The sequence below is a fragment of the Thalassophryne amazonica genome, chromosome 3 (genome assembly GCF_902500255.1).
Source record: "Thalassophryne amazonica chromosome 3, fThaAma1.1, whole genome shotgun sequence".
In the NCBI taxonomy this organism is placed as follows: Eukaryota; Metazoa; Chordata; class Actinopteri; order Batrachoidiformes; family Batrachoididae; genus Thalassophryne; species Thalassophryne amazonica.
The window spans coordinates 45,168,789-45,193,312 of record NC_047105.1 but is presented as its reverse complement, the minus strand read 5'-3'; the positions used below and the strand labels follow the sequence as shown (position 1 = coordinate 45,193,312).

Below are 24,524 nucleotides of genomic sequence, written 5' to 3'. Positions count from 1 at the left end.
TAACTCCTGCAAATCCCCCCTGAACAAAAAATGCTTGTGTCATCTGCAAATAATACTAATTTTAATATTTTGGAAACATTGACAATATCATTTATATAAATTAGAAACAGTTTTGGACCCAATACTGACCCCTGTGGGACGCCACAAGCATTGTCCAAGCATCATGATGTATATTATTCCCCCAACTTCACTCATCAACTTTCTTCATAATTGATGTAAATAAAGTTCAAAGACATATTTGGTGACTTGGAAATGTTCATGTATCCATCCCCCAACTTGTCTGAAGAAAAATGGCAATTAAACTGATTATTTACAGGTCTTATACCAAAGGGGTTGATTTCTTATGCAACCCATCATCCTGGCTTTTATATTTTCAATTAATTTATATCAAATTGTAGAGCTTTGTTTTGAGTTTGGGTTAAAGGAAGATAATTTAGATTATTTTTTTATTGAGAAGCCTGATTTACTTTTTGTATTTAAAATGCCATAAACAAATTAAAATCCTTGAAATACCAAGGGGCTGAATACTTTTGCAAGCCGCTGTATGTGAGAACTCACTTGGCATTACATTTGATTCTGATTCTGAGATGTGTGTGATTTACTCTGTGATTAATGCAATGTCACTCTGGCTTTAGAAACAACATACCACATCTCAGTCAAAACCATTGGACACTGAATGTCATCAGGTGAGTGGTACTAAGATGAGTATCACTTCCATTGTGAGGGAGTGTCAGCTTTGACATTTTGGTCATGTGGCCCGTTTCCCTGTGCATGATCCAGCACAGAGTTGCCTGAGTGTGAAGGACCCCAGTAGCTGGAGAAGGCTAAGGGGACGCCCACATTTCACCTGGATGCAACAGATAAGTGGTTATTTTAGAGTTGTTGCAATGGATCAGTTGTCTGCCTAGGTGATTGTCATCTAGGAGCTAAGGCAATTTGGTGGTGGTGTGGCTCCAAGGCATGCTTCTAGACTTGACTTGAGTTGAGTATGCAGGCACTCTACCCAACATCCCCTACCCCACTGACCATAAATGCCTGTTACTGATCCTTTGTGTGATGCAGTTCTATGTTAGATGAACGTGTATTTGTTCATATATAAAGTCCCTGCAGGTGTTTTTTTTTTTTAAAAAAACAGCAGTGAAAGAAATAACTCACAGAAGTAGCTGCAGGGCTTTTTGACCTTTTCAACACTCTCAGAGAACATAGTCAGTTTTTACAGAGTAGAATTAAATGAATTTAACAGAAATTAGAAAAAAAAAGGGGGATGGGGAGAAAAACCCTTCAGCTGTACTAATGGTGCACTTGAAGATGGTTTGCTGCATGTTGTCAACATCTTATCAGTGTTTGCAGCAGCCTGTTTGAGCGTGCATGCTGTTGTTGCTGCAGGATGTGTCGCCTCATGCGTCCCACACTGATGCAAAGTCACTTCCTCTCCTTAAGTCATGTCCATCCAGTATTTCATTCAAACTGAACCCACACATATCTAACAGAGGACAGTACCCGGACTGTGAGCGCAGAAAGCGCAAACAGGATGGATGCGGCTTCATATGCATGAAGTGTGCCAAAGAGTTCAGATAAGATTTAGATAACGTACATCAGCCTAGAACAGGAAATCCGAAGAAAGCCAGACAGTGACACAGAAACCTGCACCCATGAAGGTAACATTCTGTTTTTTCTTCTGTCAAATGTATTCCGTTGGCTGTTTCAAATCGAATATTACAAAATGACAGATTCAGGTAAAAGTTATTTTTATTTATTTATTTTACTTTCTGTTAGTTTGTAGTTTTTATCCATGCCTGGTTCCTTTTCTTTATACGTAAACTTGAGCTGCTCTAATCAATGTTCACTTCACTTTCTACTTTGAAGCAGCTTTCTAAGATTTTAGAAACTTTATTTTATATTTCCACTACATTATGGGGACTCATTTATATTTCTTGTAGACATTATTGTAAGCAGAATGCATGAAATAAACACAGGGAGTCAAATCTACAAACACCCTGCGTATTGTAATACAAGAGTCCTGCAAGATCAACAAGATGAAAATAAAAGGAAAAGTTTTTTTTAATTCTTTACCACTGACAGAAAACAAAACAACAACAACATGTAGATGATATCAGCTTTCCTCATACTGTAGTTATGTGTATTCCTTGTTCCTTGCACTCCGTCGTCTTTGTAGTTGTAACAGCCTGAAAAACAAATTGGCACAACAATTTTCTTGATAATAGAATGCAAATGTTTGTACAGTCAGATAGATTATATTTGAACAGATACCCAATTTTTGTAAATTTGCATTTGCACACCACTGCATGTAGTGGAGCCGAAACAAAACAATATGTAGTTGTAGTGCAGAATTTTTCCTCACTGTGTTATGTCAAATGTAGCAGATAAAAGGTCTGGAGTTTCTTCCAAATGTTGAATTTGGTAGTTTTTCATTGGAATTGTCAATATGAGGTCCACAGAGGTTTTGATGCAAGTAAAGGATGGTTATAATTAGGATAATTAGGCAGAAACCTAACATGTTGAACTTTAACAACAAGGTAGAAATGTTGAAATTTTGATATATGAGCAACAGAGATCTCCAGTGGTATCATAAAACATGAAACAGTTTAAGTCTTGTGGGATTTGAACCCACACACTTTGATTACCAGACAGAAAACTTTACCACTGCACTACAATCACTGTCTCATAAGAGAAGCGTGAAATGGTTAAAATCAACAATCAGATAAACATATTTTCTAAAAAAAAAAGAAAAAAGTGCTGTGATAACTGACCAAATGGCGTTTAGTACAGTGTATTTCTGCTGATATGTGACTGAAAGTGGTGTATTTGCTGTACTGTTGGTCTGTCATATGGTCCTGCGGCGCGCCGCTGACTGCCCTGTCAGACACATGACGTTCAGATCGCCTGCTGCCTGTCCACATGAACTGACAGTCCGGTCCAGCTGGAACAGCATGTCAATGTGCGCGCTGTCCAGCCCGTTGCAGAAGCGAGATATGTTTTTATGTATTTCGATGTGAGGACAGCATGCACACACGCGCGTGTCCGTCAAAACACAGTACGTGTCCTGCAGCTCTGATGTCCAGGACCAGAGTTGTCAATAGCTGCCATGCCCCTGTCTGTTCAGTACACAAACCAAGGTGTCATTCTGTGATCAGACGAGAGGCGCCTCTCCTGCTTCATGCGCACTTCAACCAAATTCGCACTATGTGTGAAGGGACCCTAATATCTGCTGAATGTCTTGTAAATCACTTCAGAGGTGTTATTAGGTTCCAAAAACAGTGTTTTCAGTTTTAGAAGTGTTTTTTTCTTGCTAGCATTTACAGAATATATGAGAAACGTTATATAAACACAAGCATTTTTAGAGAGACCTGCCACTGATGTCACGGTGCTGCTCTAGTCTGATTGGCTGTCACCTCCACCACTCAAAAAAAAAAAAAACAAAACAGAACAAATTGAAACGGAATGTGACATTTTAACCTTTTAAAATAAGTCAAGGTTAGCCGCCTTTGAACTTGTCCAAGGTCTGTGAACCAAGAATTTGAATTTGAAGACTTGCAGTGATAGGACTGGACTTATGCTGAGCACAGACAGGAGGACAGACAGATGGCCGGATGGATGCAAAGTCTTTGCAATACCCGCGATGACCATATTTGATGGCCTCGGATACAAATACTAATTATTGTTATTATTACTAATCCCATTCGCTGTCTTTGTGTGCGTTCAGCTTTGCACCTGCTATGCTCCCTTGCTGAATGAGAAGCAGGGAAATGGCGAGCCCATCATCCCAGGTGAAGCGTCGAGCCTGGATTCGGAGCAGCAGACATTGGCCCACCTTGGAGGAACTGAACCCTGAGGAGGCGCCTTGCAACCTTGCATCTGTTTCTGTAGCAGATGACGATGTATTTTCAGATGGTAAGTGGTTCTTTTGGAAATGCGTTACTGAATGGGTAGCACTAGGCAGCGGTATGAATTCAGATTACGTCTATGAGAAGCAGATTGCATAAACTGCCACATAATTTGTCTGAAGCCTTATACGGTTTATATTTATTTCTATGGAGAAAGAAAAAAGTGAATTTAAAAAAAATCGAGAGGTTTGTTTTTCACACAGTGTACATGTTTCCACAGGATGCTTCACAGGAAAGATTGAGAACTGGCTCCTGGGCTGTGGGTGAGTCAGCTTGCTTTAACACTTTTTGAAGATGACATTTTAGCAGAGACTCTCATTTGAAGATGTCAGTCACTGGAAACTGGCTTTCAAAACAACCAGAGTAGCTTCAGCATGGAAACTGTTTGAGGTCAAGCACTGCAGGAAGAAGGTATTGAGAAGCAGTCTCTCTCTCTCTCTCTCTCTCTTTTTTTTTTTTTTTTACTATGCAACCATAACTGAGCCTAGTTTTCAAAATAAAACTAGTTTTGCCATTCCATTAGAATGTTTTTAAAGGGGTTATGTTGTCATGTTATCATTCTTTTCAAAAAGTCAACATAGATCACAGGTGTCTTTAAACCAGATATTAAATTTTAGGTGAAAAAAAACTGAAGCAAAGCATCCCAAAATTAAGAGTTTCAGGCCTGTTTCTGTGCCTGTCACTTTAAGTGGAAAGAAGCAGTTGGTTACCACACCTCTTTTCCAAAGGAAAGGACATATTTCATTATCTCTTGTCAGCAGAATGTGGGCCCTATTTGCTCAAATGTGTACAACATGAACACAAACTCAAAATCCTCCAGTTTCATTACAAAATATTTTGCACCATCCAGTGTGTCATCATCCAGTGTCGTATCTGCAATGATGTTCTAAAAAGTATGCAGGAGGCCATCATAGTTGTTTGCCACAGTGCTCACTGACTGTGATGTGAACTTACATCGAATAGGAGAGTTTCTGGGCAACCTTGAACAGCCTGCAGACTCAAGAAAAGATGCCCTCTTTGTGGATTTGGAGACAAATGTAGCAAACCCAGAGAGTGATGCAAAAAATATTCTGCACTCAGATAAACACTTATTCCCCTGTGGCAGCACCGGATTAAGTCTCCAGATTCCACTGGGGACAGTTGCCTTCACTTTGGCCTGCAGACCATTGACGGCTGAAGCCATGACAGCAGCCCCATCGTATGCCTGTGCCACAAGTTTATACCAAAAATTGTAGCCTTGCATGTTTTCATTTAATACTTCAAAAACAGACTGAGCATCTCACTCCTCAGAAATATAAAAAAACAAAACTCCTGAATTTTACCTGCACTATCAACATAGCAAACAATGATAGAAAGTTGGGCGTGACAAGCAATATCAGTTGTTTGATCCACCTGCCACCCAAAAAAGGGAGCAGCCTGAGTCTCATCTCTGATCTCATCAGAAACAGTGGCTGCAAGAGCAGAGATCAAGCCTTTTTGGATAGAATGAGATGTACCAGAAAACACAACTGATGACTGGAATTGTGTGGTCAGGACAGAGTCATATTTAGATCATGTTTCTGTGAACTCCCTGTAATTCCCCTTGTTGGATGATTCACTACTCTCATCATGCCCCCTAAATGATAGCTCCTGCCGTCCAAGCAAGGAAGTCACATCACTCAGGCGGTTTAGGAAAGCCCTGTTGTGTTTGACTGTTTCATTATGTTTTGCCACTTGAATGCGAGCACCTTCATTAATTGCAAGTTCAATCCTGACCCTGCCCAGGCAGCTTAACCTTACACACGCACTCAATTCAGTTTAATTCAGTTCAATTTATTTAGTTTATATAGTGTCAAATCACAACAAAGCTGCCTCAAGGTGCCTCACACAAGTAAGGTCTATCCTTACCAACCCCTAGAGCAAGCACACAGTCAACAGTGGTAAGGAAAAACTCCCTCTGATGATATTGAGGAAGAAACCTCAAGCAGACCAGAATCAAAGGGGTGACCCTCTGCTTAGGCCATTCTGCCAAAAAAGGTTTACAATACAGAACACAACAGCAAATGACAAGAGTCCATGCAGGTGTCCCGTCCTCTGTCAGGGGACGGAGTTGGGGGGGCGGGTTACAGAGCCACTCGTTGGATCTGTTTCTTCAGCGGAGTCCATCCCACATCCGCCACAGAAATCATCCAATCCAGCATATGGCTCCAGCTCAGTATCAGTCCACCACAAAAAACTACACTTAAGGTATAATTCATCAGCATTAAGCAACAAGAAAAACAGAAGAAATACTAAGGTGATCGGCGGCCATTAGGCCTAAGCTTCACTAACAGACCCAGACTTTAGATAACATTGAGGCTGCGACCCGCTCTGTTCACTAAAAAAAATGAATTTAAAGGGATAGAAAGTATAGAAACATACTGTGCCAGTATGCTAGCCATACAAAAGAGAGAATAAATGCATCTTAAGTCTGGACTTGAAAGTCTCTACAGATTTTGACTGTGTTATTGACGCAGGGTACTCACATGCTCATTGCTCTTTTCATGGTTTTTATATGCCCAGTCAAAGTTAGACAGATCCCCAAAACCCAATGTTGACCAGACAAGACATCCCTGAGATGGTTTCATCAAGAAGCCAACAAAACATTTTCTTTGTCTCAACACTTCCAGTCAGCCAGCTAACTTTGTCATACCAGGAGAGTTGAAAAGACCTGCTACTTTCCCTACTTTTTGTACCAAATCAGTCTCAAGTGTTGTTCTGCCCTGCTGTTTAATTCTAAGTTTCTCCTCATAAGGAAGACTATCAAATGGCTTTGCCAAATTTAGGTTGACAATATTAGCATTGTCTGTCAAAGCATGCCTATTATTCTGATTTGATCAATAAAAACAAGCATAATTCAAAGTTTTTGTTTGAAACTGTAGCATTTCTCATTCATGGACAGCCACCTGTTATTCACTCTCCCTTTTCAGCACAGGACTTCTTGGACTATTTCGAGTAGAAAATTGAGGATATTAGGTTGAGCATATCTCAGCAGGCTTTGGTCCAGCCACCGCATACTGCTATGGAGGTGGATGCGCCCACTGAGGTGTTACCCAGATTTACAGATTTTGATTGCTAGGCGCGCTGATGAAGCTCATGACATCTACTAAAAGCACAACTGTTTATTTGATCCTATACCAACAAAAATGTTTAAGGACCTGTGGCCCACTCTTGGACCGACTGTGCTGGAAATGATAAATCTCTCATTAACTTCTGGATCTGTTCCTAAATGTTTCAAGTCTGCAATGATTAAACCATTACTTAAGAAATCCAATCTCGACCCTAGTGTATTGAAAAATTATAGACAGATATCAAATCTATCATTTTGTTCTAAAATCCTGGAAAAAGTGGTTTTGCGACAGCTTGTGGACTACCTCACTGAGAATAATCTTTTTGAGCCACTGCAGTCTGCTTTTAGAAAATATCACTCCACAGAGACAGCACTTACTAAAGTAGTGAATGACCTTTTGCGAGCAATGGACTCAGATACCGCTACAGTCTTGGTACTGTTGGATCTTACTGCTGCGTTTGATACTGTGGATCATCATATTTTACTCAATAGGCTGGAGAATCACTTTGGGATTACTGGAACTGCTCTTGCATGGTTGACATCATACCTGTCCAGTCGTTCTTACTGTGTATTGTGTAATGGCACCTCCTCTGATCGTAGGGACATGATGTTTGGGGTTCCGTAGGGATCTGTTTTAGGCCCCCTGCTTTTTTCCCTTTATGTACCCCTTGGGAATATACTGCGGTGCTTTGGGATTCCCTTTCATCGCTATGCTGATGACACTCAATTGTACATGCCAATAACTGCTGGTAATCTCATTCACATTGTTATGTGTCGGACGCAGCTCGGAGAACCGACCAGCGTTTGAAGGACCCAGTATGAAATAAGCAGAGCACGGTACAAAGGCTAACTGAATTTAATACATAACAGTGATACAAAAAATAACAAAAGAAAGTGCGGTCTGGCGTGGTGCGCTCCCAGCAGCGCTAACGGTCCGGAGCCAGAAGCTGTTCGGACCCAAGGACCCCGCCGACACCCCCCAGGTGGCCGCAACAAACCGAGTCTGTGAAAGAAGGAACCATTATGTGAGTCCACACTCTACACACAGAGAGACCACTCAAAGGTGTACAAACAGCAAACACTTCCTGGCTTGATTACTAATCAGCTTCCCAACCTGCAGGCATGGAACATCCAGTTCACAAAACTCCACTGCAGTGGAAGCCGATACATGACTAACATACAGCTCAATATAAAAAGGTGTGAGGGACACCACATTTACTGACTGTATAAATGTTAGTCACAAAATCTAACGCACCTCAGGAAGTGTGCTGACGAGCGTGAGACCTCACCCCCTCCTCTTTCACAGACCGTGCATCAAACCCTGGATGTTCTCTGCATCCACTGATGATGAGATGGCTCCCGAGACGACGATCTCACCCGTCTGGTCACAAGGTCGAGTCTCTGGCAAATACACACTGTATACTCCAGTCTTAAATGCCACCATGTTCCAATCCATATAGATGCACCACAGCTGTGAGTCCTGACGAGCCGCAGGTGATCAGGGTGAGGTCCTGATAACCTCAGCAACACAGCCACTCAGTCCCAAATGCAAGCCACCTGGAAGGAAAACCAAAAGACAGAAACAAAAAGGCAGCCAGGCCCCCCCAGCCATACAACACACATAAAATCTTTGGAAGATTGCCTTGTATCAGTAAGAAGTTTAGTAACTTCCTACTTTTAAATTCTGATAAGACTGAAGTTATGGTTCTTGGTCCAGCGTGGTATCGGCATCAATTTGATCAGCTAGCACTTAGCTTAGGTTCGTGTGTTATACATCATACGGATAAAGTGAGGAACCTTGGAGTAATTTTTGATCCTATGTTGTCCTTTGAGCTCCACATTAGAGACATTACGAGGACTGCTTTCTTCTATTTGCGAAATATAGCGAAGATTCGTCCCATCCTGTCTATGGCTGATGCTGAGACTTTAATTCATGCATTTGTGTCTTCTAGATTGGACTATTGTAATGCTCTATTTTCTGGCTTACCGCAGTCCAGGATTAGGGGTCTTCAACTGGTTCAAAATGCTGCTGCTAGACTTTTGACACAAAGCAGAAAGTTTGACCACATTACGCCCGTTTTAGCGTCCCTGCACTGGCTTCCAGTTGCTGCAAGATTGGATTTTAAAGTACTGTTATTAGTTTATAAAATTGTTCATGGACTTGCACCTCCCTATGTGGCTGACCTGGTAAGCCCCTATGTACCGGCTCGGGCCCTGCGTTCTCAGGGTGCAGGACTTCTGTGTGTTCCCAGGGTGAATAAAAAGTCTGCCGGTCACAGAGCTTTCTCCTACCGTGCTCCAGCTCTGTGGAACGATCTCCCAGCACACATTTGGCAGTCTGATACTGTGGAGACTTTTAAGTCACGTTTAAAGACTAATTTGTTTTCCCTGTTTTATCATTAGTGTTATGTGTTTTTATTCTTGTATTCTTTTATGGTCATCTTTTTATTGTGTTTTAAATTTTTAATTCAGTTTTTTTGTTGTTGTTCTTTTATGTTGTGTGAAGTGCCTTGAGACGAGTTCGTTGTGAATTGGTGCTATATAAATTAATAAATTTGAATTTGAAATTTGAATTTGTCTGCCATCATGTGCACCTTCTAGCTGGCTAGTTCACTCCAACCTAAACAACAGTATGAATGAATGATTGAATAAACTAACAAAATGATATTAAACTCAAACAAGGAAATGTTGAAATTATGTTAAACTGAAACAAGGAAATACTACGGGTGTGTTTTAATGGGTTGCAGTTTGTGTTTTGACTTTACTTGGAAAATCTGTGATGGGACTGAGTATGGAAGTAAATATGTGTCATCAGAGTTTAAATTTGAATTTTTAAGGTTGAATTTTTTTAGCATCAAAATCAGAGTTTCAATTTGAATTTTGAAGGTTGAATTTGTTTAGCATCAAAATATTCAGCCTAAAAAATTTCTACCTAAAAATAAGAAAAAAATTCAACCTAAAAAAATTGAACCTCAAAAAATTAAACCAAATAAATAAATAAAAATTTCAACCTAAAAAAATTAAACCTAAAAAAAAATCAACCTAAAAAAAAAATTAAAATAAATAAATAATGATTTCAACCTTAAAAAAAAAAAAATTTAAACCTAAAATAAATTCAACCTAAAAAAATTCTGAGCTCCCGATGATTAAGTCATAGTGTTGATCTCTAAATAGCTGTCAATTAAAACAGTATTCAATCTTTCGACTGATCCTCCAATCATAATGTGGAAGCTCAGTGTCCAGGCCCGCCCTCATCTCCATTCACCCCCAGAGATGCTGAGTGTCCTGGGGCAGGACAGATTTGTGGCATTTATCCAATGACTTCAAGGCAATGAAAAAAAAACTGTTCCACGCAGTCCCATTGAAGTGAAGGGACGCTCAGCTTCTACGGGCAAATGCATTGACGCAACGGGAATATATGAGAAGTTAACAAAATAGAGTCAGTCGATTTGTGATAAGCAGCTGATTCAGAATGAACTCGTCTTCGAGATGAACGTGTTCTAACGCATTTGTACTCAATTAAATTTTACACAGCTGTACATATTTGACCATTTCATTTTTGACATTTTTTGGGAAGCTGAGCTTCCCTCTGGAGTCCACTTATGGAGTTTCATGACATACTCGTATGACACAAAGTCTACAACAAGCTGTTTCAGGCTTAAATTTCAATCACAGCCACTGAGTTTCTCCGTGCGCATGCTTAGAACTGTGGTTTGTAAGGATGTTTAAAATAGAATTCCAACCACACTTAACTGTAAAGGTAGATAAACAAAAAACTTAATTACGTCCGCCAAGGACGTACTTAAATCATTGGTGTTTATTTATTGGTGTGTCTGTCTGTTAGCAGGATTACATCAAAACTACTGCACAGATTTTGACAAAATTTTCATCACAAATACATATTAGGCCATGGAAGAACCCATTAAATTTTGAAGGTGATCCGGATTCAGATCCAGATTCTGGATCAAGTTTCACTTTATATAGGCTTTGAAGGATTACTTTTAGCAGGATTACATCAAAACTGCTGCACAAATTTTGACGGAATTCTCAACACAGATAGATATTAGGGCACGGAAGACTCCATTAAATTTTGAATATCTGGATCTGGATTCTGGATCAAGTTTCACTGTATATAGGCTTTGAAGGATTACTTTTAGCAGGATTACGTCAAAACTACTGCGCAAATTTTGGCGACATTCTCAACACAGATAGATATTAGGACATGGAAGACTCCATTAAATTTTTTAATATTTGGATCTGGATCCAAATTCTGGATCAGGTTTCACTGTATATAGGCTTTGAAGAATTATGTCAAAACTACTTCACGGATTCTCACCAAATTTTGACAACAGATACAGATTAGGTCATGGAAGAACCCTTTAAATTTTGAAGGTGATCCAGATTCAGATCCAGATTCTGGATCAAGTTTCACTTTATATAGGCTTTGAAGGATAACATCAAAACTGCTGCACAAATTTTGACGGAATTCTCAACACAGATAGATATTAGGACATGGAAGACTCCATAAAATGTTTGAATATCTGGATCCAGATTCTGGATCAAGTTTCACTGTATATAGGCTTTGAATAATTATGTCAAAACTACTTCACGGATTCTCACCAAATTTTGCCACAGATACATATTAGGCCATGGAAGAGCCCATTAAATTTTGGAGGTGATCCGGATCCGAATCCGGATTCTGGATCAAGATATCTCTTTATATAGGCTTTCAAGGATCACATCAAAACTACTTCAGGGATTCAGGGACACCAATTTTGCACCACAGATAGATATTAGGGCATGGAAGACGCCATTAAATTTTGGAGGTGATCCAGATCTGGACTGGCGGATGTCAGAACTCTCTGATTGCTCTTGTTTGCAGAATATGGTGTTCCTTAAAAGTCTTTTGCATCATCATATGATTGCACTGAATTGAATTTTGCTGAGTTTGTCATCTAATTTAGTATCAAGAAAGGAAGTCAGAAGTTGAATATTTAATGACTTTTATTTCATGTCCTGAGAGTAGTCAGTGAAATGAAGGATAGAGGTCAAAAGAAATGATTGAGGAGTGCAGGAGAAGAAACAACAAACCAGTTATGCATTCTCACAGTTCAGCATAAAACTGACCACATCACTTTTGATGTGTCAGTCATCGTGCTGTTCTGCATACGAATATTTCAACAAAAGGAAGTTTGCAACATTCTGTTTAGAACTGATTAGTGATCACTGAGAGAGTCTCACAGGAATGAAAGTTGAGTCGCTCATAATGAGATCTTTGAGGAGTTAAACATTAATCGGATGCATTTCTCCTTTAATGGGATGGACGTGTCTTACAGATTGGAGACCTGCTCTGAGAACTCTGGTCAGCGTAATGTTGGTGAGTGTTAGAGCCTCATCACAAAGTTCCACAGAAGATTTAAATTGATTCTGAAATCTGCCATGCTGTTAACCTGCTGTAGTAAATCCACCTCAACTGTGAGAGAAGCACATTTGAAAAATGCAATTCTTTATTAAAGTGTGTGTGTGTGTGTGTGTGTGTGTGTGTGTGTGTTCAAACTTGGTGGAAGTATTACTTGGATAGATACAGTACTGTTCAGAATAATAGTAGTGCTATGTGACTAAAAAGATTAATCCAGGTTTTGAGTATATTTCTTATTGTTACATGGGAAACAAGGTACCAGTAGATTCAGTAGATTCTCACAAATCCAACAAGACCAAGCTTTCATGATATGCACACTCTTAAGGCTATGAAATTGGGCTATTAGTAAAAAAAGTAGAAAAGGGGGTGTTCACAATAATAGTAGCATCTGCAAACTCAAAACTATTATGTTCAAACTGCTTTTTTAGCAATCCTGTGAATCACTAAACTAGTATTTAGTTGTATAACCACAGTTTTTCATGATTTCTTCACATCTGCGAGGCATTAATTTTGTTGTTTTGGAATGAAGATTTTGCTCGTTTACTAGTGTGCTTGAGGTCATTGTCTTGTTGAAACACCCATTTCAAGGGCATGTCCTCTTCAGCATAAGGCAACATGACCTCTTCAAGTATTTTGACATATCCAAACTGATCCATGATACCTGGTATGCGATATATAGGTCCAACACCATAGTAGGAGAAACATGCCCATATCATGATGCTTGCACCACCATGCTTCACTGTCTTCACTGTGAACTGTGGCTTGAATTCAGAGTTTGGGGGTCATCTCACAAACTGTCTGTGGCCCTTTGACCCAACAAGAACAATTTTACTCTCATCAGTCCACAAAATATTCCTCCATTTCTCTTTAGGCCAGTTGATGTGTTCTTTGGCAAATTGTAACCTCTTCTGCACGTCTTTTATTTAACAGAGGGACTTTGCGGGGGATTCTTGCAAATAAATTAGCTTCACACAGGCATCTTCTAACTGTCACAGCACTTACAGGTAACTCCAGACTGTCTTTGATCATCCTGGAGCTGATCAATGGGTGAGCCTTTGCCATTCTGGTTATTCTTCTATCCATTTTGATGGTTGTTTTCCATTTTCTTCCACTCTGGTTTTTTTTGTCCATTTTAAAGCATTGGAGATCATTGTAGATGAACAGCCTATAATTTTTTGCACTTGCGTATAGGTTTTCCCCTCTCCAATCAACTTTTTAATCAAACTACGCTGTTCTTCTGAACAATGTCTTGAACGCCCCATTTTCCTCAGGCTTTCAAAGAGAAACGCATGTTCAACAGGTGCTGGCTTCATCCTTAAATAGGGGACACCTGATTCACACCTGTTTGTTCCACAAAACTGACGAGCTCACTGACTGAATACCACACTACTATTATTGTGAACACCCCCTTTTCTACTTTTTTTTTTTTACTAATAGCCCAATTTCATAGCCTTAAGTGTGTGAATATCATGAATGCTTGGTCTTGTTGGATTTGTGAGAATCTACTGGTACCTTGTTTCCCATGTAACAATAAGAAATATACTCAAAACCTGGATTAATCTTTTTAGTCACATAGCACTACTATTATTCTGAACACTACTGTATCTAGAGGTGATTAGATTTTGGAGCAGTTTGATCAAAGTTCAAATATCAAGGTTGAGGAAAACATGGGAAAAAAAAAACTTTTTTGGTATATCTCAACAATCAATAACTCTATGGATTTTCTAAAACATTATTGATCAGCAAAATATTTGTGATGATTGACTTCATAATGAAGTCACATGATGAAGTCAAACATAGTCACAGACACCACTGCAGAATATCTATATTTACATGTACATTTATATAGTGGTGTGCATCATCCCTCTGATGCCGTTCATTATTAATGGTTTCAGACACTCAGTACTGTGTAAGTAGATATGAAATTACGCGTGGTAAACCGCTGATTTGCTCTTCTGCTCTTCAGAGGCTTTGTTTAAAGCCAGCTGCAGTCTCGATGATGACATCAGTCTTGGTGCTGATGGTAAGTACAGACACTGTGTGTCATGTCCTTGTAAAATATGGTATGTTTGGGGAAATGGTGGCCTAAAGGTTAGAGAAGTGGGCCAGCAACCAGATGGTCATAGGTTTAACCAGCCAATAGGTGCTTCTGAACAAGGTCTCCAAGTTTACAGTGTGCAGTTGAGCACGTTGCATGGCAGCAGCCTGACAGTGTGTGAGTGTTTGTCAACATGTGTGTGAATGTGAAGCATCATCATAAAGTGCTTTGTGGGTAAACTGTTATAACAGTAGTTAACTTTGATGTATCAGGAATCGCCTGGAACTTGCACCTCCCTATGTGGCAGGTATCAGGACCAGGCACGTCCAACTGGGAGGAGACCCCGGGGAAGATCCAGTACTAGGTGGAGAGATTATATCGCCATACTGGCCTGGGAATTCCTCGGGATCCCTCAGTCAGAGGTGGTCAATGTGTCCCAGGAAAGGGAAGTCTGGGTTCCCCTTCTGGAGCTGTTGCCCAGCAACCCGATCCTGAATAAGCAGTTGAAGATGAGTGATGAGTATTCTCTGTCTAGCAGGGCCAAAAAAAAAAAAAAAAAAAAATTTTTTTTGAAGACATCCAGCTTTTCATTGCAGTCACATGAGCCTCAAATGTGACCATATTAGAGATATTACCGACATCAATTGGCATATCTGTAGGTCATCAGCATGAAATGTCATGAGAGATATTAGATTAGATGAGATAAAACAGAACTTTATTAATCCCTTGGGAAGACTCCCTCAGGGAAATTGAAGTTCCAGCAGCATTGTGTCACAGCACACAGGGTAAGAAGTACACAGAGTATCAAAAGTGAAAGTAAAAAACAATTAGCAAATATAAATACACAAACATAAATACCAGAAATACTGCTCACTATGGGTTTACTGGCTACTATTGTTCCTCTCCTTCCTGTCCTCTGTCTTCCTGTTATATATGTAAAATGACTATCATACGGAAGAGTTTGCACATGACAGGACAAAGTGAGATGTGTTATATTTCACAGCTTCACATCTTGTTTTGTTCTGACATGAGTTCTTTGTTCCAGCCTCAGCATTACACAGTGGAGACATTACATCGAAAGTCGGGTGAGTGAGCAGTTATTATCCCAGTTCTAAGGATGTTGCGTTTTTGACATTTGTCTGTCTGAATGTCTGTCTGTTGAACTGAGACTGACGATAATGTAGTTTGTGAGTAATCCTTTTAAAGCTACTGTGTGTAGGATTTATGTTTTTTTTTTTAATTGGGAGAAATGGAACACAGCATTTGTAACTGTGTTTTCATTCATGTATAAATATCTTGAACAACCAATCAATGTGTTTTCATGATCTTAGAATGAGGCCTTCATAGCTATGTGGGAGCGGGCCCACTCACGGAGGCAAGGGAACATGAATCCCTTTTGCAGAAAAAGTAAAAACGTGAAGTGAAACAAAATCATGACTTTATGCAATCTGCAACCTCACCCCGAGATGACGCTAAATCCTACACAAGGTAGCTTTATTTAAGCCATGCTTTCGGTGTAATTTGGTTGCATTAGAATGTTTAATCTGTTTGTCGGTGTTGTTCTAAAGAAGTCATCAGGAACTATGCCTGCCTTCACTCAACATGGGTCATAGCATGACCTCCAGCTGCCTCTCTGCCTCCACCTGCAAAACTACATCAAAGTGAGACATTCAGCGTAAAATGATCTGTTGCTTTCCTTTTTAAGCATCCAAGCAGTCCAAGTTCATGCATTAGTTTTTCTCCTAATCCTTTTATTTCCTCTGGCTCGTTGGTACGCACTAGTGTGTCTGAGATCCTGCAGTTTTGTTCAGAGGATGCAGAAGAGACTTTGTATCACTTGGGCTTTGGCAGCGATGAGCCACAGGTCACTGTACGCATCCCACCACGCTTCTTCACCTTCCCCTCCCAGGCACAGGGCATCAACTTCCGCCTCTTTCTGGACTCACAGATACGGAGGATACGAGAGGAGGACCCCAGCCTCTCTCTTGCCAGTAAGGTCTAATGATTTATTGAAGTAGTCTTGTTTCCTCAGAGCAGGCGAGGATGTGGGACAGGAGCTGGACTACCAATATATAGTCCAGGGTTCAGTTCCAGGTGTCTGACTCCTTTGACAGGTACTTCTTCTGTCTCAGTCCACCAAACTGAAAATGGGTACCCACCTCAGCTGGGGAAGTAACCTGCAATTAGTAGATGTTCTGTCCAGGGTGAGCCATTGACCCTTATCCACTTCACTCTGTGGTATCAAGGTACAATTGCCAGCATCACTGCTTATATTGGACTTGTTTCAAATATTAATAATAGTAATAATGAGGTAATATGCTTGGAGCATTTTAAAATTTTGACCGACCCCTGTGTAATTTCTCAGTTGACCCCTACTTGGCAGCCTATTGAAAATTGAAGTGGCCAGTCGTTTTTTTTTTTCTTTTTTTCAAGAGTAATGTCTAAGGAGTATTTGTACTGAATTTGATGCTTGCATCACCATTTGAAAGATTGTTCCAGTTATCTGCTGCTCAGTTATATGATACACATGAAGCTGGAGGAGCTGAAGCTTGGTGCTGTAACTAGAGGTGGGTGATACCGGGAATTTTGGTATTGATCCGATACCAAGTAAATACAGGCCCAGTATCACCGATATCAATACTGATACTTTTTCATATTTAAGCTTCATAGATCCAAAGGATACAATAGACCTAGGATAGAATTTTGCAAAACATTGTACGTGAGAACAAAATACTTTATTATCACAATCAACATTTTTATTTAAAAAAATATCACTCAACACAACTTAAAACAAAATCTCCTGAGGTAGAGGGCTGACAAATTACAATACAAGGGTGCGCTGCTCCGTGTTATGTGACACAGCGCAGTGCTTCTCTTACAGACAGAAAGTAGACTTTGATGAATCTGCATGCGCAGCAGTCAGTGTGTGTGGGAGAGAAAAAAAGCTTGAGTATCGATCTTTTTACACAAGGATCATTCAATATCAATACCAGTGTTGGTATCAATATTATCAATATTAGGATTGATCCGCCCCCCTCTAGCTGTAACTTCAATGTTGTTAATTTGGAGTTAATCACACACAAATGTGTATTTTACAATTGGAAAGATACTTTAATAAAATTAAGCAGCTTAGAATTGCTTGTGAAACATATGAGCAGACCAGATTATGATCTTACAAAGGAAGTACATTCACAGCTACATGCTAATTTACAAATTGTATTCACAGCTACATGCTAACTTATGAAGTGCATTCACAGTAAGTAAGTCCCTTCGGCTGCTCCCTTGTTTGCACTTGGGGTCGCCACAGCAAATCCAAGGTGGATCTGCTTGTTGAATTGGCACAAGTTTTACGCCGGATGCCCTTCCTGACGCAACTCCACATTACATGGAGAAATGTGGCACCCCCAGTGCATTCACAGCTGCATACTAAATGCATACTAAATAGTTAACAAAGCTAACAGATAACTATAACTATGTTAATTTTTTTTGTTAAAACGTCCATACTTCAGTAGGGAAGAATTTTGTAAAATGAGATCATGTTTGATGGCTAGCAACTACAGCATGTAGCTGCTGCGGTAAAATAACGGGTACGCTACAATATTTAGCTAGCTAGTGTGGGCTTGAGACAATAATGAATTCACATTACATGGAGTGTATTTGTATTATTGTCTCAAGTGCTCGACTATTTGATGATTTTAAGAATAATCAATGAGTTTTCAATATTCATACTTTGTAAGAAGGGAATTGTGGAGCTTTGTAGTGGCCTTCACATCTTTGTCATTGTGAATACACTACTTAATAAATAATTCATAATGGTGTTTAATACATTGTGTGGCTACAATACTCAGCCCAGTCTCGCGTTTTTTTTTTTTCGTGCGCCCATCACGAAATGAGTCAAATTTTCGTGACAGGGTTTTTTTTTAAAACTCGCTATTACTAATAGCAGGAGGTGGTAATGGTAGAAAATATATATTTTTTTCAAATATGCTTACATCCACTTCAGAGATTGTGCATTGTGTAATTTGGGAGATATTTCATATAGGAAGTGGGTGTCTACTATGACAAAAAAAAAAAAAAACCCACCCCATGCAAAAAAGAAAACTGCAATATATACTGTAATTTTAACATCTTTCAAAATATTAGAATGTAATTGTTTTGACTTCAAGATTAGTTTTGATGAACCCTGCATTGAACACAACATTCAAGTTTATGATATATAATGCTCCTGACTTGGTAGTACTTGTTTTAGAGAAGTCACAAAAGCTACACAAGTACTGATATTATTACAGTGATCATGCAGTTACACATGTAATTTCAAGTCACAGCATGGCAAGTTGTAGTAAATCAAGTGTCATGGCCAAGCCAAAAACAAGATCTCAGGCTAACAGTGTGACTGAAATAAAACCTTTGACAATGGTTTATGTTTTTAAAGTTTTTGAAAAGCATGGCCTCCTCCTAAGTTCTGTTATTCACACAGTGTGACTGAAATAAAACCTTTGACAATGGTTTATGTTTTTAAAGTTTTTGAAAAGCATGGCCTCCTCCTAAGTTCTGTTACTCACACAGTGTGACTGAAATAAAACCTTTGACAATGGTTTATGTTTTTAAAGTTTTTGAAGAGCATGTCCTCCTCCTAAGTTCTGTTATTCACACAGTGTTACTGAAATAATACTTTTGTGAAAGAATTGTGTTTATAAAGTTTTTGAAGAGCATGGACAAACTTTACACATAGCGGAATAGCCAGATAATTGAAAATAGACCATACTTTGTTACATTCAAGGGGTGGGGGGTTATTTTCAAGATATAGGATTAATTTTGATGCTAAAATGCTGGTATTAATATTGTGAATCATTTACCAAGTGGATGTATTGAAATTCTGACTTGTGATTTTACCACCTCCTGCTATTACTAACCCTATTCCTACCCCCAACCCTAACCTTAACCATAATCTAATCTTACTCCTTCCCCCAATCCTAACCGTAACCAGCCCCCCCGCTTCACTTTTAATTTGGTACAGCCATCACAGAATGAATTAGAATGAATTTGTGTTGCCGTGATGAAAATGAGGTGCTTTTTGTCACAATATCATGAACCAATCCATTAATGTATATTTCATGCTGCTGAATCATGACTTGCCATGAGACCAGGTTGCAATGCTATATAGGAAATAACATTTTTGTATATCATTTATTTATTCCACAGGTCGATTCAGACAAGTGCAGGTGCTCACAGCAATGGCCAACGCTTTCTACTCCCTCTACTCCCATGTGTCTCGCACCCCTCTCCAGAAGCTGGACACACCACAGTTTACCTTCTCGTCCTCTCCGGTGGAGAGGTTTGAACGCTTCAGGAGCACCATTCGCAGTGAACCACGTTCTCCAGTGGACAGGCTGAAGGACACCGTCTCCAAGATGTGTCTCTACACAGGTTCTCCTCGTGGGTCAGACTCTACCTCTCCACAGTGCTCTCCCAGGAGAAGGTGTAGCCTCCCTGATGTTGTGGAGACAGTCATGAAGAAAGTCAGGGCAGATGTTTCCAAGAGGCTGGATGTAGAGGAATGTAATCGGAGCACTTCAGATGTTAAGTTTATCAGGGATGGTGATAATCCCTCTCTGATATGGGAACAGCAGCCACAGCAGACTACGGTGGACATCAATATCCCTCAGAACAGAAACAAAATATGCCTTGAGAAGGTGCAGGACAACAAACAAACGCGTTATGATGATGCTGGTGAAAACAGAGCCGAACTAGTTGACCTTGACAGTCTTTCTCACAATGTGAGAACATCTCCAGCATCATTATTGGGTGAAGCTTTGCTAGAAACACATCACCAGTCACTTCCACTGTTAGACGTAGAGTGTTGTTTGAATCAAAACGGCACAAAGTCAACTGCTCTGAAACCTGTTGCCAAGGTTACATATGAGATAATCTGTCCAAAGATAACGGAGAGCGTACAGCATGTGCCTTTTTGTTGTCAGCAGACACGTGAACCAAGCCGTTTATCGGCTATCTTCTCAGAGAGACAAACCAGCGCAGAGAGATCGTGTCCTAGATCGGAGAGACCCCAAATGCAATCTCAGACTGTGAGTTCTCTCTCAGGCGCTGACAAGGACTCGTCCAGAAGTCCTGCTAATGATATCATTTCAAGTGACTCTTCAAGGTCACTCACCGTTATGCTTCCTGATGGTGGCCACGCCCATTACTGCATCACCGTGACCGGCTCAGAGAAGTACGAGGCCTTTCCGTGTTCCCTGAACTCCTCAACTGTCCAGACTTGTGAGGAATCATTGAGCAAAGGTCCGTTTTTGAACCCACTGACCCACCAGGACCTCAGGAACACATCTCTACAACAGGTTAACTCCTTTGAGCTGGAGGAGGTAGAGTAATGTACTACGCTTGAACTTTCTTCCTACACTCAAAAAAAAAAAAAAAAAACACCTGAGGGAGTTTTTCCTTACTACTGTTGCCAGTGTGCTTGCTCGGGGTGGTGGGTAAGGTGTAAGGTTCGCGTTCACCTTTGTCAAGCACCTTGGGATGACTTATGGCGTGATTTGGTGCTATTAAAGTAGAACTGAATTAAACAGAGCTGGATTGAAACATTACCACCACATGAAAATATATAATATATATAGTCCTTATATATTATATAATATATAAGGACTGCACAGCATTAGAAATATTTGCAATATTTTTTTCATATATAGTGAAAAAACACATTTTTTTAAATAGTTCCAATACCATTACTGTAAAGCCTTCACATGTTTAGACTTCAATATACAGCTTTTAACCTTTTCTTTGCAAGTTATGATTTTCAGATAAACTATATAGTAAAGTTTTTCAGTGTTTCTTTAACATGACAGTTGTATTTAGTATTCATCAGTCTAGGCAAACTTTGTATTTTTATTCAGAAATGTTAATAAAAAGGTCTCATTCTTAAGTAAATGAGTGGAAAAACACATTAACAGAAAATACTATATATCTTAAACTGTATATTTAATTGTCCTTATATTTAACCTCTTGACCATGCACTAAATTTGTTGCAGCTGCAATATATCAACTTTTAGTGAGGCCAGAGTCTTTTTAACAAATTATTCACTTAAATTGCAAGACATTTTTCATGATACACTAATCATCATTTCACACACAGCGACGACTTAGGGTCCTTCACCAGGCAGGAACGGCAAAACTCACACATCTACCTGACCAGTTTTCTTTCAAAGTAAAGCATTCTAATCATAAAACAGAAGAAGTGAATATTGCAAATTATTACATGGATTGCTTGTGAAAGGAAACGCAAACATTGCAGCGTCCTTACTGAAGTTACACACTGTTCATTCCCAGTGTGATGTAATATTTCATATTACTTAAGTAATGAAATATTGTATGAGGGTCTGTGCACAATTAATTACTCGCACACATAGTTTTCAACATATGAATATGTAAGGCCAATTATATACTGTATGTGTGTGTGAGTACTGTACTTATATTGTTGGTCTCAACAGGTGCACAGTGCTGGAGAGGAAGATTTTGGGAAGTCAGAAGGTATAAATTCAACGTCGCTCGGTCCCAGCAACCTTAAGTACAAAGGTATAGCTATTTTATGCATAGTGTGTTGGCATTTTTGCAATATAAAAGACAGCACTTTCAGTCAATATGGAATAGTTTTGACTGTGTTGAATGCTTGGTGTCCAAAGTAAAGGTCAAACAAGGTCAACGTCCATTGGATTCTATGACATATGTTACCCCATAACATGATAACTAAGCATGACAGATGGTGCAAACTGTTCCATTTATTAATCCTATTAGCTCAACCAATAATTTGCATCACTTTTGACCAAAATTGAAGGAACTTTAACTTTTGACCCCTATACAAACTGAAATTTACCTTTTTCAGCATTTTTGCTGTTTTTACCCCATAACTCCAGAACATTCAGTCGTAGATAGTCCAAACTAGATAGTCCAAACTATACCTTTTTGGAATTCTATTATCATACAAATAATGTGGTATAGTTTTCAACATGATTGGAGCTTTTTAAAATTTTGACCCCTGTGTAATTCTTTATTGACCCCTGTAGCTCATTAGAGGTCAGCTCCAGGATAGCTCCATATCTGAAAATAAATATTAGTAATTTAGAATGTGTGTGCCAAATTCCATGCTTTTATCACAAAATGCACAATTGCTATGGAAATTTTAGCGAGGCTGCACCATGATGATCCAGTTCAGGTTGTTATTAATGCAGGAAGTAAAGCGTAATACTAATCACCATGGTAACAGCTAGTGCGCAGGCACACTGCAAACAAGCACAATACACAGTGCTGTTTTCCCACTCAAATTCATGTAAAACACGGTTGTATTTGCATGAATATTGTTTTTCTAGGATGGTGTTTCTGAGAATGCAGGTCACCATATATGTGTGTCACCATCAGTGTACTGCCTGTACATTTTTGTGTGGCTTGTGGTCATACTGTGCAAAGGTGTGTGCGCGTGTATGTGTGTGTATGCTGCAGGTTGCTGTCTGACTTTGTGTTGTTTGTAGGCACAGTGGTCCGAGGTGACAGCATGCAGTCAGACAGCAGCGGATACGCAGATGAAGAAGTCAACCCCTATTCAGACACACAAAGCAGATGACACAAATCAAAGAAATCCTTGTCAACAATGGTCAAAGATGCCCCCCCACACACACACCCACCCACGGGGCATAAGGGTTAAGTTCACTAAAACAAAAGATGCACGATAGTTTCTCCAATTTCATCCCCAGAAACCTGTGGTAACTTCATCGTTGTCAGGGGTGTCTTGGAGGCTTCCCTCACTCATCTCCTTGCATGGTTCATCAGTTTAGACAACTTCATACTGCAGACAGATTCATCACACAGTAGCATTTCTTAATGCTTGATGTAAATTAAGACTTCTTAAATGTTATACATCCCGACTTGTCAAAAGAATACTTGCTGTAAAAGTGATGATTGGTTGTACTAACAGGGGCACACATGCATACAATTATGCAATGCAGTTATTTTGGCCCTGATATTTGTATTCATGTTATGTTGTAGAGATTTGTTTTCATTGTGGGTTTAATGTTAGAAATTCTAATCTAAAGAAGCCTGTATTATTATAAAAAAACAAACAAAAAAAAACAAATAAAAAAAAAAGTAAATGCCCACAGCAGTTTACAACCGTAGTCATGGTAAAATATAGCTAGTAATCAAACCTGAGTGAACTCGATTTTTACCTGAGGCCAAAATATGGCCACCGGGTATTGCGAAGACTTTGTGTCCATCCGTCCGTCTGTCTGTGCTCAGCATAACTCCAGTCCTATAGAAAAAACAAATGCATGGCTCAGGATCTCTGCATCAGCCATAGACAGGATGTGACAGATCTTTAAAGTTGCTCCATCAATTTTGCTCCAGCTGTATTTATGCTGAATCTGATGCTTGTATCACCATTTGAAGGATTGTTTCAGTTATCTGCTGCACTAATAAGCCAACAGAGCATGAACCAGCTGCTGTCTGTTAGTTTAAACATGTGTATATAAGGCAACCTGAATTAAAGAAGAAATGCTGCTTTTAACAACCTGGACCTCATTTCTGGCATAAAATACAGTTGTTTACTCACCAGTGTAAGTTTGGTGTGATTAGAAGTCCATAGTTCAAACGACGTGTTCAGTTCAAATCTGAAGCAAACATTTTTCTTCTTCTACTCAGGTGGATTAGAACTTTTTGTGGTACACAGCACAACCTACTGGACAGGAGGAACCTAGCAGTCAATGTGATGCACTGATTTGAAAATGCAGCTCTTTCAACCAGACATGTGGTGCTGTGACATGTCAATCATCTGTGTCCAATCAGATTTCAGGGGAGTCCAGTGAAACCCCGGCCTCTGCTCTAGCTCCACCCATGTCAGGACATGTTTTGACATTTCCTGTTTCACTGTGACTGATAAATTGGCACTTCCTGTTTGAGTGTGAGCTTGCCACTGAGTTCCCGCAAGATTCCATGGGATCTCGACTGTCAATCCAGTAAGTGTTTGAAATTTGAACATTTCCTGTTTTACTGTGGTTTTAAATGGGCACTTCC

General features: G+C 39.6%; 1 protein-coding gene across 2 annotated transcripts; it reads left to right on the top strand.

Annotated features, from left to right (window-relative positions):
* The first annotated feature begins 1,407 nt into the window (after positions 1 to 1,407).
* On the top strand, positions 1,408 to 23,636 carry tespa1 (thymocyte expressed, positive selection associated 1). Of its 2 annotated transcripts, none has more exons than XM_034166149.1 (11): positions 1,408 to 1,658; positions 3,725 to 3,912; positions 4,126 to 4,168; positions 12,330 to 12,370; positions 14,379 to 14,435; positions 15,496 to 15,535; positions 16,022 to 16,111; positions 16,233 to 16,441; positions 19,653 to 20,827; positions 21,953 to 22,037; positions 22,988 to 23,636. In XM_034166149.1, exons 2-11 carry the CDS (start codon positions 3,753 to 3,755, stop codon positions 23,077 to 23,079), a joined length of 1,992 nt encoding a protein of 663 aa, XP_034022040.1. In that variant the 5' UTR covers positions 1,408 to 1,658; positions 3,725 to 3,752; the 3' UTR covers positions 23,080 to 23,636. The 2 variants fall into 2 exon arrangements, with proteins under 2 accessions (XP_034022040.1, XP_034022039.1); XM_034166148.1 differs by having other exon boundaries at positions 1,409 to 1,658; positions 16,019 to 16,111.
* Positions 23,637 to 24,524: the final 888 nt, after the last annotated feature.

Excerpts from the sequence above, each read along its gene's own strand:
- tespa1 (XM_034166148.1), top strand. The coding sequence starts at position 3,753 with ATGAGAAGCAGGGAAATGGCGAGCCCATCATCCCAGGTGAAGCGTCGA. Across the intron at positions 3,913-4,125 it reads TGACGATGTATTTTCAGATG|GATGCTTCACAGGAAAGATT; the intron begins GTAAGTGGTTCT and ends ATGTTTCCACAG. Across the intron at positions 14,436-15,495 it reads CATCAGTCTTGGTGCTGATG|CCTCAGCATTACACAGTGGA; the intron begins GTAAGTACAGAC and ends TCTTTGTTCCAG.